Here is a 19,229-nt window from a genome sequence, read left to right as displayed (position 1 = left end):
TTTTTAAAGAGCTGCAAATTGAGGTCTATAAGCAGAAAAAAAAAAGTTACAACAATAACAAAAACACATCAAGGCACATCTTAACTTCCTGAAAACCAGTGATAAAAAGAATAATCTGTAAAATATTCAGAGAAAAAAAGACATATTACATATAAGGGAAGATAGAAAAGAGTGATCTCAAAATTTTCATCAGCTGGACACATCTTTGAAGCGATGAAAGAAAACCTGTTAAAAATTCGATATCCAGCAAAAATCCTTAATAAATGAAAAATAAGAAAAAAATTCTTTTTTCAAAGAAACAAAAGCAAGAAATTCTTTTCCAGGAGGCCTGCACTCCAAGAAATGTTAAAGGAAGTTCTTCAGACAGCAGGAAAATGACACCAAAAAGAAACCTGGATCTACACAAAGGAATAAACAGTGCTAGAAAATAGTAAGTACGTGGTAAATATAAGATGTTTTTTCCTTTTAAAAATTTATTTAATAGATAATTGACTGTTTAAAGCAAAAATAGTAACACTGTATTGTGGGGTTTAAAACATTTGGGGAAGTCAAATGTTTTTATAACAATAGCACAAAGGATCAGAGGGGCTAAACAGAAGAGTATTGTTTTAAGAGTCAAAACTACAAATGTAGTGGTATCATATCATTTGATGTTAGTCTCTGATAAGCTACAGGTGCATGTTAGAAACTCTAGAGCAACCATTATAGAAACAAACCCAAGAGTATAGCTAATTAGTCAAGGAAGGAGATAAAATGAAATATAAAGTCACAGGTTAAAAGTAATAGGAAGGAGAGGGATAGATTACATAAACATTAATCAAAAAGAGGCTGGAATGGCTATATTACTTTCACACAAAGTTGACTAAAGGAAAAAAAAATAACTAGAGATAAACAAAGACATTTCGAATTGATTAAGTTGTTCAATTCATAAATGAGACATCATAAACTTTTGTGTGCATATAATTACAGAGCTTCAAAATGTATGACGCAAACCTGACAGAACCATAAGAAGAAACAGACATAACCACAATCATCATTGCAAAGTTCGCCTCTCCTTTGTTGATAATAATAACAACTAGACAGAAAATCAGAAAGAATATGGAAGACTTGAACATTATTAACCAACCTGACCTGGCTGACATCTATAGAACCAAGATGGATCATATACTGGTTCATAAAACAAATCTTAATACATTTAAACATATATGTTCTCTGACCAAAACTGAATGAAATTAAAAATCAGTAACAGAAAGATACTTGAAAAATCCCAAAATATTTAGAAATTAAACAGACTTCTAAATATTCCATAAATCAAAATAAAAATCAAAACGAAAATTAGACAGCATTTCGATTTGAATGATTATGAAACACAACATGTAAAAACAGGTGGATGATAGCTAAAACAGTGCTTAGAGGAAAAACTGATAACTTGAAATGCTTATATTAGAAAACAGAAGACAGACCCAAAGGTCTTCGTTGGGGAATTCTATCAAATATTTAAGGAAAAGTAATACCAAATGTACAAAAAATAGAGGAGGGAATACTCCATAACTCATCTTTTGAGGGCAGCATTATCCTGATAATAAAATAAGTTTTTTTGTTTTGAATTTTAGAATTTTATTTATTTTTTTATACAGCAGGTTCTTATTAGTTATCCATTTTATATGTATTAGTATAAAAGAAGATACATTTATTAGAAGAAAACTACAGGTAAATATCCCTTATGAAAAAAGATTCAAAAATCCTTTGAACATACACTAATATGTATAAAATAGATAACTAATAGGAACCTGCTCCATAAGAAATAAAAAAAAATCCTTTGAACAAAAGAGAAAAATCATGATTGTCTCACACAAACGTAGAAAAAGCATCTGACAAAATTAATTTCTTTTTTTTATTGGAGTAAAATTGTGACAAAATCAATTTCTAACATCTTTCAGCAAGCTAGGAATAGAAGGAATCTTCTTCAACCCGATAAAGAAAATCTATGAGAAACTATAGATAACATCATTATTAATGGTGAAAGACTGAATGCTTTCTTCCTAAGACTGGGACTGAGGTAAGGATGCTCATCCTGACCACCTCTAATTAGTATTCTGTTGGATGTCCTAGTCACAGCATTAAGATGTGGGGGAAGAAAAAAATATATAGACTGGGGGGAAAAAAGTAAAACAGTCTTTATTTGCAGACCATATGGTCTTAACAAATAGAAAATCCTTAAGCAATATTAAAAAAAAAAAAAAGCTACTACAACTGAAAGGATTAGCAATCTCAGGATATAAGATCAATACAAAAAATTAATTGCATTTTTACATGTGAGCAATGAAGAATTAGACATTGAAATAAAAAACCACAATAGCATTTACAATAGCACTGAAAAAGCATGCAATACTTGAGATAAATATAACAACATATATGTAACATTTAGTTACATCAAACTATGAAACACTGCTAAAGATGATCTAAGTAAATGTGGAGATACATTTTGCTTGTGGATGAGAGTCAGTACTGTTAAGATGTCAATTCTCCCCAGAGCAATCTATGGATTCAACACAGTCCCTATCAAAATCTTAGTAGGTTTTTTTTTTTTGCCAGAAATTAACAAGTTGATTTTAAAATTTATATGGAATTTAAGGGATCTAGAATAGTGAAAACAATTTTGAAAAAGAATAAAGTAGGACTTATATCATCTTACAAAGATAGTGTCTTACTGGCGTAAGACAGACACAGATTAATGGAACAAATAAAGCTGAGAAATAGACTTACGCATATATGGTCAATTAATTTTTGACAAAAGAGCCAGGATAATTAAATGAGAAAAGCATAGTCTTTTCAAGAAATGATGATGAGACAACCTAATACACATTTGGGAAAAGATGAACTATTATTCTTAAAATCAACATGAAATAGATTATAGGCCTAGATGTACTGACAAAATTATAAAATTTTTAGAGGAACCATATAGGAAAAACTTTGATGTTAAGATAGCAAATATTTCTTAATTAGTACACAAAAGCACAGACTTCAAAAGACCTTAAGAAAATGAAAAGACAAACTAGGAATTGGAATAAAAATATTAGCACCACATACATCTGACAAAGAACTTGTATGCATATATATAAAGATCCTTACAACTCAATAAGATGACAACCCAATCAAAAATTGAGCAAAATATTTTAAAAGAAACCTCACCAAAAAAAGATGTACAGGGACTTTCCTGGTGGCGCAGTGGTAAAGAATCTGCCTGCCAATGCATGGGACACGGGTTCGAGCCCTGGTCAGGGAAGATCCCACATGCCGCAGAGCAACTAAGCCCGTGTACCACAACTACTGAGCCTGCGCTCTAGAGCCCGCGAGGCACAACTACTGAAGCCCATGCGCCTAGAGCCTGTGCTCCACAGCAGGAGAAGCCACCGCAATGAGAAGCCCACGCGCCACAACAAAGAGTAGTCCCCACTCGTCACAATTAGAGAAAGCCTGTGTGTAGCAACGAAGACCAAACACAGTCAAAAATAAATAAATAAAAAAATCAGACCCTTAAAAAAAAAAAAAGATGTACAAATGACCAATAAACATATGAGAAGATGCTCAACATCATTAGTCATAAGGCAAATGCAAATTAAAAACAGCTGTCACTACATATACATGTAATAGAATGACTTAAATTAAAATGACTTGCCCTTTTATATAAGTGTTGACAAAGATGTGGAGCAAATGAACCCTCAACAGTGGTAGGAATGTTGAATAAGCACAGTCACTGTGAAAAAGTATATGCCAATTTCTTATAAAGTTAAATATATATTTACCATAAGACCCAATAATCCCACTCCTAGGCATCTGCCCAGGAGAAATGAAAACATATGCCCACACAAAAACTTTTACATGAATGTCCACAGCTGTTTTAGCCATAATGGCGCCTAACTGAAAACAATCCAAAAGTCTAGCAGCAAGTAGATGCATATGTAAATTACAGTAAGTCCATACAAAGGAATACTACTTGGCAATAAAAAGGAACAAACTACTGATACACAGATGAATTTTTAAAATATGCTAAAAGCAAAGAAACCGGAGTATATTCTGTATAGTAACTTTGATATAAAATTCTAAAAGAATACTAATGCCTTATCTATTAGTAATACTAATACACAGTGATAGAGAGCAGATCAGTGGTTCTCCTGGTCTGGAAATTGAAGCTGGGGATGACCAACTCTAGTGGGGATGACTGCCTGCAGAGGGGATCAACAAGGAAACTTTTTAGAGTGATATAAATATTCTATATCTTAACTAGGGTGGGGTATACATTTGTCAAAATTCATTAAACTGTACAATTAAAATGTGTGAATTTTTTTTTTTTTAAAGAGATTGCAAGTTCTAGAAGGAGGACATTTTTTTGGGGGGCACTGCGTTGGGTCTTCGTTGCCACGTGGGCTTTCTTTAGTTGTGGCGACAGGGGGCTACTCTTCGTTGCGGTGCGTGGGCTTCTCATTGCGGTGGCTTCTTTTGTTGCAGAGCAGGGGCTCTAGGCGCGCGGGCTTCAGTAGTTGTGGCTCATGGGCTCTAGAGCGCAGGCTCAGTAGTTGTGGCGCACGGGCTTAGTTGCTCCGCGGCATGTGGGATTTTCCCAGACCAGGGCTCGAACCCATGTCCCCTGCATTGGCAAGCGGATTCTAAACCACTGCGCCACCAGGGAAGCCCTAAAATGTGTGCATTTTTACTGTATGTAGATATAAAATAAAGCTGTTTTTAAAATGTGGTGGCTTAGGAATAAATTCATAGATAAATCGAATATAGTAGAGAAACCAAAAGATCCATTATGGAGATTCAGTACATGGTAAGCGGGGCATTTTAACTCACTGAGGAAAGGAGTCAACAGAAATGTGTAAATATAGTAATACAAAATTTTTTAGTATGGAACCAAAGTCAGAAACCAAAAGGAAAAGGTTGAAGATTTGTTTATACAAAAATGAAAAAATTCTATAAAGCAGGACACTCTAAAGAAAAGCAAATTACAACAATGTTAGTTTCACTTCTTAGAACAGCAAAGATTTTTTAAAAAAGTAAATTTTCACTCGATCCCTTAGGATGGATTATGAGAAGTGGAATACTTTTTAAAAAAACGCATAAAGTGTGTTCCAGTTTTACATTCCTGCCATCTTCATCAATATTGGGCGTTATGGGAAACCAAGCAACAACAGAAAAAGAATGAAAGAAAATGATAAAAACATTTTTGTTATTTAGATAAACAACAACCAGAATCTGACTGCTCTGATTTGCAATTCAGTGATTATCAGTAGTGATGGGTATTATTAATATTTCAAATGTTTAACCACTATCTAAAAAGAAATCCTCTGAACATTTACCTTTAGTGATTTTCTTGTTGATGTATATGAGGTTTTGTTGCAAATATTTCTTTTTAGTGCATGTGCCCTAATGGTTGCTGCTCTTTAAGTTGCTTTAGACATGTTAAAAAAAAATGTTAAGTTGGCTAGTTTGTGACTGTCTTATTCAATCCTTAGTGTAGGGTCAAAATGGAAATGTTCCCTGGTGCCTATAAAGCAGGTTAGCTAATTCTGCATTTCAAGTTTAAAGAATATATTTAAGTAGTCTATGTACCCCTTAATTTAAAATATAGGGCTTCCCTGGTGGCTCAGTGGTTGAGAGTCTGCCTGCCAATGCAGGGGACACGGGTTCGAGCCCTGGTCGGGGAAGATCCCACATGCCGCGGAGCAGCTGGACCCGTGAGCCACAATTACTGAGCCTGCGCGTCTGGAGCCTGTGCTCTGCAACAGGGGAGGCCGTGGTGGTGGGAGGCCCGCGCACCGTGATGAAGAGTGGCCCCCGCTTGCCACAACTAGAGAAAGCCCTCGCACAGAAACGAAGACCCAACGCAGCCAAAAATAAATAAATAAAATAAAATATAGCCCAACTCAAGATGAACTGGCAGTGGATAATTTTGTTAAATTTTCACAAAAGAAAAAAATTTTAAGTACCAATATTAAATTAAAATATCTGAATAATTAAAAAGTTATAACATTAAGGGACTTCCCTGGTGGCGCAGTGGTTGGGAATCCGCCTGCCAATGCAGGGGACACAGGTTCGATCCCTGGTCTGGGAAGATCCCACATGCCGCGGAGCAACGAAGCCCGTGTGCCACAACTACTGAGTCTGCACTCTAGAGCCCACGAGCCACAACTACTGAAGCCCACGTGCCTAGAGTCCGTGCTCCGCAACAAAAGAAGCCACCGCAATGAGAAGCCCGCGCGCCCCAACAAAGAGTAGCCCCCGCTCGCCGCAACTAGAGAAAGCCTGCGCACAGCAACGAAGACCCAACGCAGCCAAAAATAAATAAATAAATAAATTTATTTTAAAAAAAAAGTTATAACATTGTCTTATAAGCTGATGCTGTAATTTTCATGTCTTAAAATGAAATACCAGTAAAATAACTATTTCTGTAATAAACTTAATTTCAAAATGGGGGTGCAAACAGCACTTATTTAAGTTAATTAAATAGCACGAAGGGTCACAGTAATAAATACATAGTTCACACTGCTGCACTCACTTCAATTGTTCAAGCCTGACTAAAGTGCCAAGGCAGTGGCTATAATACCAGAATATATCTGAGTAATTAATCAGTGTCAAATAGATATAAAATGACTGATACTGTTAAGTGTGCATACTGTGGTGAGAGCTGCAAAGGACACTCTCTATGGAACTGAGCTATATCACTTTGTTTTTATCACTGGCAGACGGCTATTAGTATACCACAAAGCAGCACTGCAGTTCAATCAAGAACAAAATTGATTTCATTTCAATTCTGTCCTAGTTGTTTTTTAAAATTAGTTTCTTCCAGAGCAATAAAATTTCATTTCCCCACAAGGGGGATAAATAAAAAATCATTATTATCACTATTAAAGCTTAGCGTTAAAAAGTAGAAGAAAAAAAAAAAAAGAAATGGATTCTCCATCACATAAGACCTTACTAATAATATACAGAGAAAGAGAACTAAACAGCCTGATTTTAATAATATTTTTCAAAGCCAAATCACAAGAAAAAGATCTGAATTTTTAAAATAATCTGCCACGTAAGTTTTTACAATAAAATTGTACATTATTTTTAAAGGAAAAGAAAAAAAAAAACCCTGAATTTAAAGTCAGTGTTCTTTAAATCTTTTCAAAGTATTCATCCTGGAAGTCTGGTCTCTAACTCCCACAATGCAGGAAGTTCTCAAATGTTGTAGAGTACTTCTTTTGGAACTATTGTTAGAACTAGGCTGTGAAAATAACAACAACAGTAACAACAAAAACCCAAAACGAAGCAAAAACGAACTAGGCTCATCATTTTATAGTTCCCTTGTGCTTTTGGCCAAATGTAAAATTCTTAGTCTGAGAAATTTCCTATTCACACCGTCTTTTCTTGCTTTCCAAAAATCCAGTCTACCCCCAACGGTAGATTTACCATTCCGAAAAAAATATTTATCATTACTGAAGATATTAACACACACACACACACACACACACACACACACACACACACACACACACACACTAGGCAGAATAACTGTACAGCTATGTATACAATATTTTATTTGTTAAAAAAATCTTGTCATATTACTTTCTGGATAGTCAAATAAGCAGTACATACACAGCAAATTGTCCTGATTAGACTCTTGGCTTTATTTAGTTTTATCTAAAAATTTTATGCCATACAGAGTCAAAAACTACTTTTTAACTCAACAGAGAACTCTCTTCAGCCATGCCGAAACTTCTGAGAACATCAGAGCTGACAAAATGGGGCAACCAAATACAGCAGCTAGATAAGTGCCCTTGGCATGTGTCACCCACAGTGATGAGAGGAAATTAATTTCAATGACAACGCATATTACTGTACTTATTCATTCGTTCAGCAGGATATTTCTAATATGCCAAATACTACATCAGATAAAAAAGAAGTGATAGAGGCAAATTAACTCATCTTCTATTAGAACCCTTTACCACAGCGCACCGGTATGTTCTAACATAGATGTATGCATGAATTGATCTGGGAGAACAAAGAACAGAGCAGTTAACTTTCTAAGGACAATGAGGAAAGATTTACAGAAATAAGCTGGGTCATAAAGGGAAAAGTGGAATTCATCAAGTGAAAGAGGTCAAAACAATTTCCTAAGTAGAAGAATATCTTAGACAAAAGCAAGGAAAAAAAGACAGGAAAGTTAGCTAAAAAATGAGCAGTAGAGCTGGAGCATATGATGGGCTTATGTGGGGTTGTGACAGGGTGGGGTTGGAAATGATGAAAAATGGTCAGACTGTAAAGGGCCAAGGTAAGGAATCTGGATTTTATCCTGGATATCCTGACGGTCCAGTGTGGGTTTTTAAAAAATTAACTTTATTAAGGTGTAATTTATATACAATAGAACTGTAACATGTAAAATGTGCAGTTCCATGAGTTTTAGTAATATCTCACTCTCATAAACTTTTGCCTACCTCAAGTCTCAAGATTCTCTCTTATGTTATCGTCTAGAAGTTTTACAGTTTCAAGCTTTTATATTTAGGTCTCTCATCCATTTAAAGTTGGTTTTTATATATTTGGTGTCAGATAAGAACTGAGATTCATTATTTTTCTTTATGAATATTCAGTCATTCTAACACCATTTTTTGAAAAGACTATCCTTTTCCCATTGAATTTACATTGGCCCTTTGGAAAAATTTAATTGACTATACAAAACTGAGACTCTGGATTTCCTATTGTTATATTAATCTATGTATCTACTTTTTATATGCCAATATTATACTGCCTTGGTTAATGTAATTTTTAAGTAAGTTCAGAATTCACATAGTATAAGAATTCCAATATGGTTCTTAAAATTGTTTGGCTACTCTAGGTCTTCTGCATTTGCATATAAATTTTAGAATCAGCCTGTCAATTTCTACCTTGCTAAAGTCACTTACTAGTTCTGTAGTTTTTTTGGTAGATTTCTTAGAATTTTCTATGTACACATTATCTATAAATAACAACAGCTTTACTTCTTCCTTTCCAGTGGCTTTTAATTCTTTTTCATTTCTTATTGCACTGGCTACGACTTCCAATATAAGAGTGTAGGAGTGGTGAGAGTGGACATCCTTGCCTTATCTCAAATTTAGGGAGAAAGCATTTAGTCCTTCTCTATTCAGTATGATGCTAGCTACAGACTGTATGGATGCCTTTTGTCAGGTTGAGGAAGTTCTCTTTTATTTCTAGTTTGCTGTACTTGTCATGAATGGATATTGAATTTTGTCAAATGTTTTTTCTGCATCCACTGATATGATCATGTGGCTTTTCTTCTTTAGACTGTTAGCATGGTGGACTGCATTACAAGATTTTAAAATATTGAATTAGCCTTGCATTCCTGGAATAAAACCCACTTGGTCATGGTGTGTTTTCTTCTTATACATGTATGCTGGATTCAATTTGCTACTATTTTGTTGAGGATTTCTACATCTATATTCACGAGGGACACTGGGCTGCAGTTTAATTTTCTTGTACTACCTTTGTCTAATTTTTGGTATCAAGATAATACTGCCCTCATAAAATTAGCTCTCTTCTATTTTCTGGAAGAGACTATGTAGAACTGGTGTTATTTCTCCCTTTAAGTCGTTGGGAGAATTTGCAATGAAGCAATCTGTGCCTGGAGATTTGTTTTATGGAAGGCTTTTGAGTCTGGCTGCTGATTTTGTAAATAAAATTTAATTGGAACACAGCCACACCCACTCATTTACCTATGGGTCTGCAGGTCCCCACTGCTGCCACTGTTACTGCTGCCACCACTGTAGGATTACTTGGGGGCTGCAATACGGGAGAACAGAGAAGAAACATGGAAAAGAAAAATGGGAATTTCCCCCCACTCTCTCTAAGCATTAGGAGACCCTTTCCCCACTCCTCAAGCTAGAATCAGAGGGCTCCTCTGGGAGCTCTTCCTGTCTGTGCTGAGGCCCTCTTCTGAGTTTCAGGCTGTCTGGAGTCCAGGCTAGGGGATACTGAAGGAAAACTAATCACAAATTTACCACCAGTTCAGGGGTACTTCGAATTCTGGTCATCTTCTCCAACTTATCCGCTATTATGTACTTTTCAGAGATCTCAAAGAGCTGTTCCATGCATTCTGGTTTTAAAGCTGCATTCAGTGAGACAGATGGGATGAATGCACTTACATCACTGGGAACCAGAATTACTGTCTTTATATTAATTGTGTTTCCTGTAAACAGCATTTAGTTAGTTCTTGCTTTTATTCAGTTTATTTCTGCCTTTTAATTGGCATGTTTAGACTATTAACATTTTTTAAAAGACAACTTTTTTTAAAAAATTTATTTATTTTTATTTATTTATGGCTGTGTTGGGTCTTCGTTTCTGTGCGAGAGCTTTCTCTAGTTGTGGCAAGCAGGGGCCACACTTCATCACGGTGCGCGGGCCTCTCACTATCGCGGGTTCTCTTGTTGCGGAGCACAGGCTCCCGACGCGCAGGCTCAGTAATTGTGGCTCACAGGCCCAGTTGCTCCACGGCATGTGGGATTTTCCCAGACCAGGGCTCGAACCCGTGTCCCCTGCACTGGCAGGCAGATTCGCAACCACTGCGCCACCAGGGAAGCCCAAAAGACTAAACTTTTTAAAGCAGGTTTATGTTTACAACAAAACTGAGAGGAAGGTACAGAGACTTCCCGTATCCCCCCGCCCCCACATATGCACAGCCTCCCCCACTATCAACATCACTCATTGGAATGGTATTTTTTTTTTAAACCAAGGATGCACCCACATTGATGATACATCATAATCACCAAAATTCTGTAGTTTACCTTAGCGTTCACTCTTGGTGTTACACATTCTACAAGTTTGGACACATGTAAATGACATATATCCATATTATAATATCATAAAGAGTATCTTCACTGCCCTAAAACCCTCTGTGTTCTGCTTATTTGTATCCCCTGCCCCTGGCAACCACTGATCTTTTTATTATCTCCATAGTTTTGCTTTTTCCAGAATGTCATTATCACACATCACACAGTGTATAGCCTTTTCAGATTGGCTTCTTTCACTTAGTAATATGTGTTTAAGATTCCTCCATGTCTTTTCATGGGCTCATAACTCATTTCTTTTTAGCACTGAATGAAATTCCATCGTCTGGATGTACAGACCATTCATATTTAATATAATTATCAGTATGTTTGAATTTAAGTCTACCATCATACCTTTTGTTTTCTATTTGTCCATCTGTTTATGTTCCCATCTTCTCTTGAATTGAATAGTCTTTTCAGGATTCTGTTTTATCTCCACTACTAGCTTATTAGCTATATTTTGTGGTTTAATTTAAAAATTTTTAGCTGTTGCTCTGGGGTTTACAATGTACATACTTAATTCATCAGTTCACCATTAAATTGCTTCATCTAAGTGTAAGGACTTTACAATATATTTCCATTTTCTAATTAATTTCTTTTTTTAATCATTGCCATATATTTTGTCTCCATACGTTTTAAAACACACAATGCATTATTATTTTTGCTTTAAATAGTCAATTATCTTTTAAGAAATTAAAAGGTGAGAAAATAAAGGCTTTTCTTTATACTCACACATTTACCATTTCTAGCATTTTCCACTCCTTTGTTTAGAGTGGAATTTTCTAAATATTGAAAATTTTGGTGATATTTTCTTTCCACTTGAAGAGCTTACTTTAATATATTTTGTATTGTTGGTCTGCTCCTCTATGTTTTCTTTTTCTCTGGTTAAAGTTTTTTTTTTTTTTTTAATTATCACTGCATATCAGCAATTTGTTTATGATGTATCTTGGGGTTGTTTTCTTTGTGTTGATCCTTCTTGGAGTTCACTCAATCTCTTGGAGTTCACTCAATTTCTTCAATCTGTGAGTTACAGTTTTTATCAAATATAAGAAAATTTTATACATTATGTTTTCTGCCCCTGCTTCTTCCATGGACTTCTACTATTATATTTAAGGTTGAATGCTGCATGTTTTCCCACAGGTTACTGTGGATACATTAATTTTTTTAAAAAAATCTTTTCTCTCCCTCTCTGTGCTTCTTTTTGGATACATTTTATTGCTGTATCTTTACGTTCTCTGATCTTTCCTGCCGTTAACTCCATCAAATGACATTTTCACTTCAGATGTTGTAATTTCCATCTCTAGAAGTCCTATTTGGATTGTAAATATCTTCTCATATTTTCCTATGTTCATATAAAAGTAGTTATAATATGTTTCAACATGCTTGTGTGCTAATTCTATCATTTCTGGGTTTGTTTCTACTGACTGGTGTTTCCCTGCATTCAATGTTTGATTGAATGCTGGCCATTTTGAACTTTATGTCGTTGAACATCTGATTTTATTGTTCTCCTTTGTTGCTATTAAGGTTACATGCAGTTCAGTTTTTCCTCTTAAGACTTGTTTTTAAGCTTTGTTAAGGACCATCCAGAGTTGCCTTTACTCAAGGGATAGTTTATTCCCGCTACTATGGTCCTTCTGGAATCTCCACTGAATAGAGTCCAGAAAGACGCCCTACTCTAGCTTGTTGAAATTTGAATACCCCACAGCCCTGTGTAAATGCTGGGAAATATTTGGTTCACAACTACTCCAACTGCTTTGCCTGACCTCAGGCATTTCATCCCACATACACACATCTTAGCACTCATCTAAAACTCAAGGGCGTATCTTATGGAGATCTCCAGAGCTCTTTTTCTGACTAGTGTGTACCCCAATACTCTGCCCCAGAGCTTCTGGCTTCTATTCATCAGTACTACCACCAAAGGCTTACTATAGCAGGGTTAAAAAAAAAATTCTTGTAACTGAGAATGACCACATTTTCCCTACTTTGAAATTCCCCTTTCAAACTCTCCGCAGGCTGTGCTATTTTAGGGGAGCCTATTGGCCTTACCATTTAAATATGAGTACACACAATGGCAATGAAAGAAATAGAGAATGTAGATGGTGCCAGAGGGCAACATTAGAATCATAGACCTTCTTCACAGTATTCTGAAAAAGCTGAATCAATTACTCTAAGGATTACTGGGTAAAGAATATTTAGGATTTCAAAATTTCACTAGGCATCAAGTAATACTTTGTTGTAATTAGGTAGGAGAAAATTCTAATGCTATCCTTAAATCCCCCTCAAGATTAAAACATGAAAGAATTAATATTGCCTTTAGAATTTTAGCATTAAGACAACAAAATGGTTATAGTGAGGAAAAAAAGCAGTATTTTCAATTTTCCCAAAATCAATCCAAATACCAGAGCTAAACAAAAAACAAAACAAAGAAACAGAAATGAGGATGTGTTGGCTTCATTTCAGTTTTGCTGTGCTCTAGCTTTCTAGAGAAAGAGAAAATGACGCCATCAAGGTTTTATTTCCATAGCACTGCAACCTCAAAGTGAAAAAATGACAAGGTGCTGCTTTACTCTAACAGTGTTTATTTGCATCTACTAAATTCCTTTATGCCTCAACAGTGAAATCAAAACCACATTAGAATTTTATGAAATATTTTAAACACAAAGAGAATGATTTAATGACCTCTACGCAGCTTTGTCAAATCTTAACATTCTGCCACAGTTCCTTCAGTTTTTAAAAGAAATAGTTCAGATACATGGCACTAAACCCCCTTTGTAGCCTTCCCTGATCCTACTTCCACCCTTCCCTAAAGGGAACCACTACCATGAATTCAGTGGTTACCATTCTTAAGTGTTGCTTCTTACTTTTACTATGTGTGTGTGTACATACAGCTGTTTTACATGTTTTTAAACTTCATATAAATCATATATTGTAGGAATCATTCTGCAAATTTTTGCTCAGTGTTGCTTTTGAGAGACACACAAAAAATTTGATGTTGAACATCTTTACAATGAAGTCTGTTCTACATTCAGTTTTCCTACAGTCAGAAGGCTTTCAGTGAAGATGGGACAAGAAGACTTATACGTAATAAGCAGTTAAAAAAAAAATTCCTAATCAAATTCTAACTTTTGGAGTTAAATGTGTAGGTATGTAAGAACTACAGGTGCTCGTGTAAGTGAACAATCAATGAGATGAATGTAGAATTGGATCAGTCTTCAAACACTAAGTAAGATTTGAGGAGGTGGACACAGTGGAGAGCATTCTAGACAAAAATATATTTTGAATATAATAACTACTGAATGACATTGTCTTTAATTTATACTTTACTTCTATTGGTGATATTTCTCTTTAGTCACTTGGGAAATGAGAACATTTTCTTTTATTTATATTTGCTACTTAACACGTATTAGCTATTGCTTAAAGAAAAATTTTCTGATTTTGTGGTACTCAAGATAAGAGCTACATAATGTCACATATATTTTAACTGGCAGAAATTAAATTTAAATAAAAGTTTTCTTTAACTTACTTCTTTAATGAAACGATATGCCACCTAAAATTTATATACATGGTAAACTCTAAGAACAACTTATCTTAGTGTGTCATATTGCTTCAAATACAGTGGGCATAGAAAAAGTGGTTGTAGAATGAATGAATATTGTTTACTTCAGAACGGATAAGACATTTTCCCCCTTTTTCTTTCTTACCTGCTTTAACTGAAAATGGCTTTTCCAATAGGAATATTGTTTGCTTCCAGTGTGTTTTGGTACTCTGGGGGCCCGTAGAGAACACGACCTGCATTGGTAGAGTTCAAAAGTACCTGATGAAGTACAAGATTTTTAATATCATGGTACATTAATCTACTACATCAAATACAAGCTCCAACTGCTTACAACAGCAAAATGCTTATGATCAAACACCTCGGGGCACAAAAATAAAATACAATGTATTTCACATAATTAATTCTTATGAGACAACTTGTGATACTTACCTTGTTGTGGCAATTCTTCTCAAAATATATATCGAAGTAGCCAGCAAATGCCTGTTTAAAAACAAAGGAATATAAATAATTATTAAACTAATTACATAACAATTGATTATACAGTCTTAAGCCATGGCAAATAAGAAACCATTTCCAATATCAGACACTCTTAAACTTATGGCAGGTCACTATTTTTCCTGGAAAACATGATGTTAGTAAAAATAAAGTAATAGAATTTGGCTTTTCCCCACAGAAACAACATAATAATAAGGGTAACAAGGCTAATCAAATACTCAGTATGTGTTAAATTAGAGAAATGACCGTGGTGGACCACTGAAAGGTGAGAATCTACATGGAGAGAGGCTCATGCGGCCCCTCGCCCATCCAGACTCTTCCACTGAGATGCTGCCATGTGAGTCAAGCCTCCACACAACTGCAGCAGCATGAAAAATCCTAGGAGCAGAACTAGTATGTAAGTCCAGTCCAGACTGCAGAAACACAGACAAGTAAACCTACATGATTTTTTACTTCAAGGCGCTAAGTTTTGGAGTGGTTTGCTAACATAGCACTAAATAACTAAAACATACTCTTTTATATGAAGCCAGCTCATTTAATTTCTTCTCATCTTGTTCATCCAATTTTAAAGCAAAGTACTATGATTATTTTTGTGATGAGATAAATGAAATTTTAAAATATTATGTATTTTTTTCCTGAGAACAAAAACAAGACTATTCAAATTAAACGTATGTGTAGGCAAATAAATACCCAAAGAAGAAACTCCAACGTAACTCTCAGGTTTACTCTAACAGTTTACAAAAAGGCCTCTAGAAGAAATTAACATGTTCAAACAAATAAATAATTTTCACTTATTTTTGTTTAAAATTTAAATGATACCATTCCTTTTTCTTTCACTAGTGGGACAGGCTTGACTTAATCTATTTTAAAACTGGCATTAAATAAAGCTTATAAAGTCTTAAAAACTGGAAACTGATTACTGAAAAATCACTACAAAGCTAATTACTGTACTTTCCTGCTTTTGTTAAGAATGTGGAGTTTTATTGATCCGTAGGGTTAATGTGGATTGAGCCCAAACCAAATTCAATATTTAACCTTGAGGTTCATTATACTTTAGATACCAAGAGAGAATCAAAATACTATATAATTCTGTCAAACTGAAAAACCTGTATAAGTCTCAGACCAATCCCTAAACTGTGTATGTGCAGGAGAGACCCAAAACAGTATAGCAAACTCTTAGAGAATGGAAATGAGATGTGAACCATTGTCTGCCAAGACACTGTTGACAGAACTTATATTTTGACTTCGGATGGACTGCCTGTTAACAACAAACATCAACACTGTCCAGATGATTATAACCCAACTAAGAGTCCACAATATCCAGGATACAATCCAATATTACTCAACATACAAAGTCCAGGAAAATGTAACCAACTTTCAAGAGAAAAGACAATCAACAGATGAAATGCTGAGATGACCCAGATGCTGGTACTATTAGACAAAGACTTAAAGCAAATAACTATGCTGGTATAAGTTAATAGCAATGATGTAAAAGAAACACACTGAAATGAATCAAAAGATAGGAATTCTCAGTACAGAAATAGAAACTATGAAAAGAGAACCAAATGGAAATTTCAGAACTGAAAAACACAATAACTGAAACAAAAAACTTCCTGGGCTGAATTCCTGAATTGCAGAATGGAGATGATAGAGGGGGACAAGGTCAGTGAATCTGAAGTTAGATCAACAGAAATTATCTAATTTTAAAAAACAAGGGGAAAAGATTGAAATAAAATGCCCAGAGCCTCAGGGACCTGTGGAGCTAACATACACGTAATAGGAGGTCCAGATGGAAAAGAAAAAGATATTGGAACAAAACAAACAAACAAAAACAAACAAAAAAAACCTTTCAAAATTCTATATCCAGGAAAAACATCCTTTAGGAATGAAGATAAAATAAATGAATTTTCAAGTGAAGGAATATTAAAAGAATCCATTGCCAACAGGCTTTTTAGAAGACATTTTAAAGGAAGTTCTTCAGGCTGATGGGCAATAATACTGGAAGGAAACCTGAAACATCAAAAATGAGAGAAGAACGATAAATAGTTGGGTAAATATAAAACACTATGTTTCCCCTCTGAATTCCTTTAAGATACCTATGATTTTTTAATGCAAAAATTATAACATCATCTGGTGGGGTTTTCAATGTATGCACATGTATGCACAAAGATCAGTGCAGGGGGTGGAGGGGTAGGAGGGAGGAAGAATGAAATCCCACCAGTATATACAAGTGTTTATAAAATCTGGAAATAAAGAAGGTTTATTTTTAAGTATCATACGCAAGGCAGAAACTTAATAAAGAAAAATTTAAATTTTAGTAACAAAATTGAAAGATGAATAACAGATCTGAGAGTATTTACAATATAGGTAACAAAGGGTCACTGTCCTTTGTACATTAAGCTACTACAAATTAATAAGAAAGCAATACGTCAAAAGAAACTAACAAAAGAAAAGCAGGAAATTTACAAAAGAAAAATCAAATGATTAATAAACATGTTAAAGAAACTGTTTCACCTACTTAGAAAAAAATAAGTAAATTAAAACAACATGATACAATTTTCCTTGATCATGTTGAGGAAAGGATTTTTTAAATGATAATATCTACAATTAGTGGGGAAAGGAGCATTCATGCTGGGAAAGTAAACTGAAATAACCTTTCGAGGGGAATTAAGTAATACGTATTAAAAGATAAAACATTTATATTAAAAAGAAGTCAGACACAAAATAGTACACACGATATGATTCAATTTATATACAGGAAATTCAAAGATAGCAAAACTAATTTAGTGTTACAAATCAGAATAGTAGTTATCCTTGCAATATGGGTAGAAACTGGAAGGGGTTACATGATAGGCTCCGGGGTTGCTGGTAATACTCTGTTTCTTAAGTTGAATGCTGGGTATATGGCGGGGTAATCACTTTGTGCAATTTTACCAAACTATACTTACGATTTGTGCACTTTTCTGTTTTCATGCACACAACTAAGATTTCATATAATGTACATACTCATTGATCCAGTAATTAAAAACTTCCAAAAATTAAGTATGCTTGCAAAGATTTAAACATGTCAATTTTAGCCCACATTTTCAACAACAGGTGGTCTGTTAATAAAGCATAAAATCTACAAATAATAGAATACCATTTGGCCATCAAAAGTAATCCTGTAGACAAATATTTACTGATTTTGAAAAATAGTTGTGATATACTATTAGGTGAAAAGAATAATATATATTTATTATGGGCACTTATTCTGTGTTACACAAATGTGAATATATACATCTATATGGAAAGATTTCACCAAGCTATTGAAAGTGGATGATAGATTTGGAATGTTCATATTCTTTATGCTTATCTATAATTTACATTTCCCATAAATATGAACAACTTCTGTGATAATAAGTTATTTTTAATAATACTTGAGTTAAATAATCTATAGTATTGCATAGAGAGGCATTCAATTCAACTATTACCTTTGTACATTTCCCTTAATGACTCTCAAAAATCACTCATCTCTGCACCCCAAGGGTTAGGGCAGTGTCTAATATACAGTAGGAACTAAATGAATTTGAAGAAAAAGAATGACAAGTTTTCCCCAACTAGTAATTCTACAAAAAGAACATTTTCAATAACTATTTTTCTTCTCAAAGAAGAGATTAGCAAAAGCAAATTAAGGGAAAGTAGTAGGTAGAGGAGAAAAGGTGTAAACAGAATAGTAACAGTAATAAAAACTATTGAAACTATATGAAAACATTAAGAAGATTTTTAAAGATTTTAGTAAGTGGGTTTCATGGGGAGACAGTTACCTTATAACTATTCTTTAAGTTATACATACGTTTTTATGTATCCCTTATACTCTATGTTACCAAAAAAGAAAGTGGAGGGGAAAAAAAACCCTAGTTAGCTAATAAAACCTTTTGTGAAAACAACAAATTCGGGTTAAAAAAAAGCTCTTACAACATTATCAGAAAATGTGACCTGAGTCTGAAATATATATAAAATACACTAAGTGATATGTCATATATTTAACTCTGATAAAAAATAGACTGGTAGGGGCTTCCCTGGTGGCGCAGTGGTTGAGAATCTGCCTGCCAATGCAGGGGACACGGGTTTGAGCCCTGGTCTGGGAAGATCCCACATGCCGCGGAGCAACTAGGCCCGTGAGCCACAATTGCTGAGCCTGCGCGTCTGGAGCCTGTGCTCCGCAACAAGAGAGGCCGCGATGATGAGAGGCCCGCGCACCGCGATCAAGAGTGGCCCCCACTTGCCACAACTGGAGAAAGCCCTCGCACAGAAACGAAGACCCAACACAGCCATAA

At 34.8% G+C, this 19,229-nt stretch overlaps 1 protein-coding gene and 1 long non-coding RNA gene across 8 annotated transcripts in view; one reads left to right on the top strand and one right to left on the bottom strand.

The window, feature by feature from the left end:
• Positions 1–19,229, top strand: part of LOC309667816 — a 160,788-nt gene that overhangs the window by 6,911 nt on the left and 134,648 nt on the right. The gene's annotated exons all lie outside the window — the stretch shown is intronic.
• The window catches only part of PRMT3 (protein arginine methyltransferase 3), a 150,807-nt gene that overhangs the window by 11,759 nt on the left and 119,819 nt on the right, over positions 1–19,229 (bottom strand). For 2 of the 7 annotated variants that reach the window (XM_082476649.1, XM_082476650.1), the window contains exons 14-15: positions 14,848–14,898; positions 14,564–14,651 (exon numbers count right to left, since the gene is read on the bottom strand). In XM_082476649.1, the coding sequence (XP_082332775.1) occupies positions 14,564–14,651; positions 14,848–14,898 (139 nt within the window). The other 5 variants (XM_082476652.1, XM_082476651.1, XM_082476653.1 and 2 more) reach the window with 4 other exon arrangements.

Source organism: Balaenoptera physalus, assembly GCF_965194825.1.
Source record: "Balaenoptera physalus genome assembly, chromosome: 10".
In the NCBI taxonomy this organism is placed as follows: domain Eukaryota; kingdom Metazoa; phylum Chordata; class Mammalia; order Artiodactyla; family Balaenopteridae; genus Balaenoptera; species Balaenoptera physalus.
Note: the sequence above shows the minus strand (reverse complement) of the source record. Positions and strands in the feature narration are given on the sequence as shown.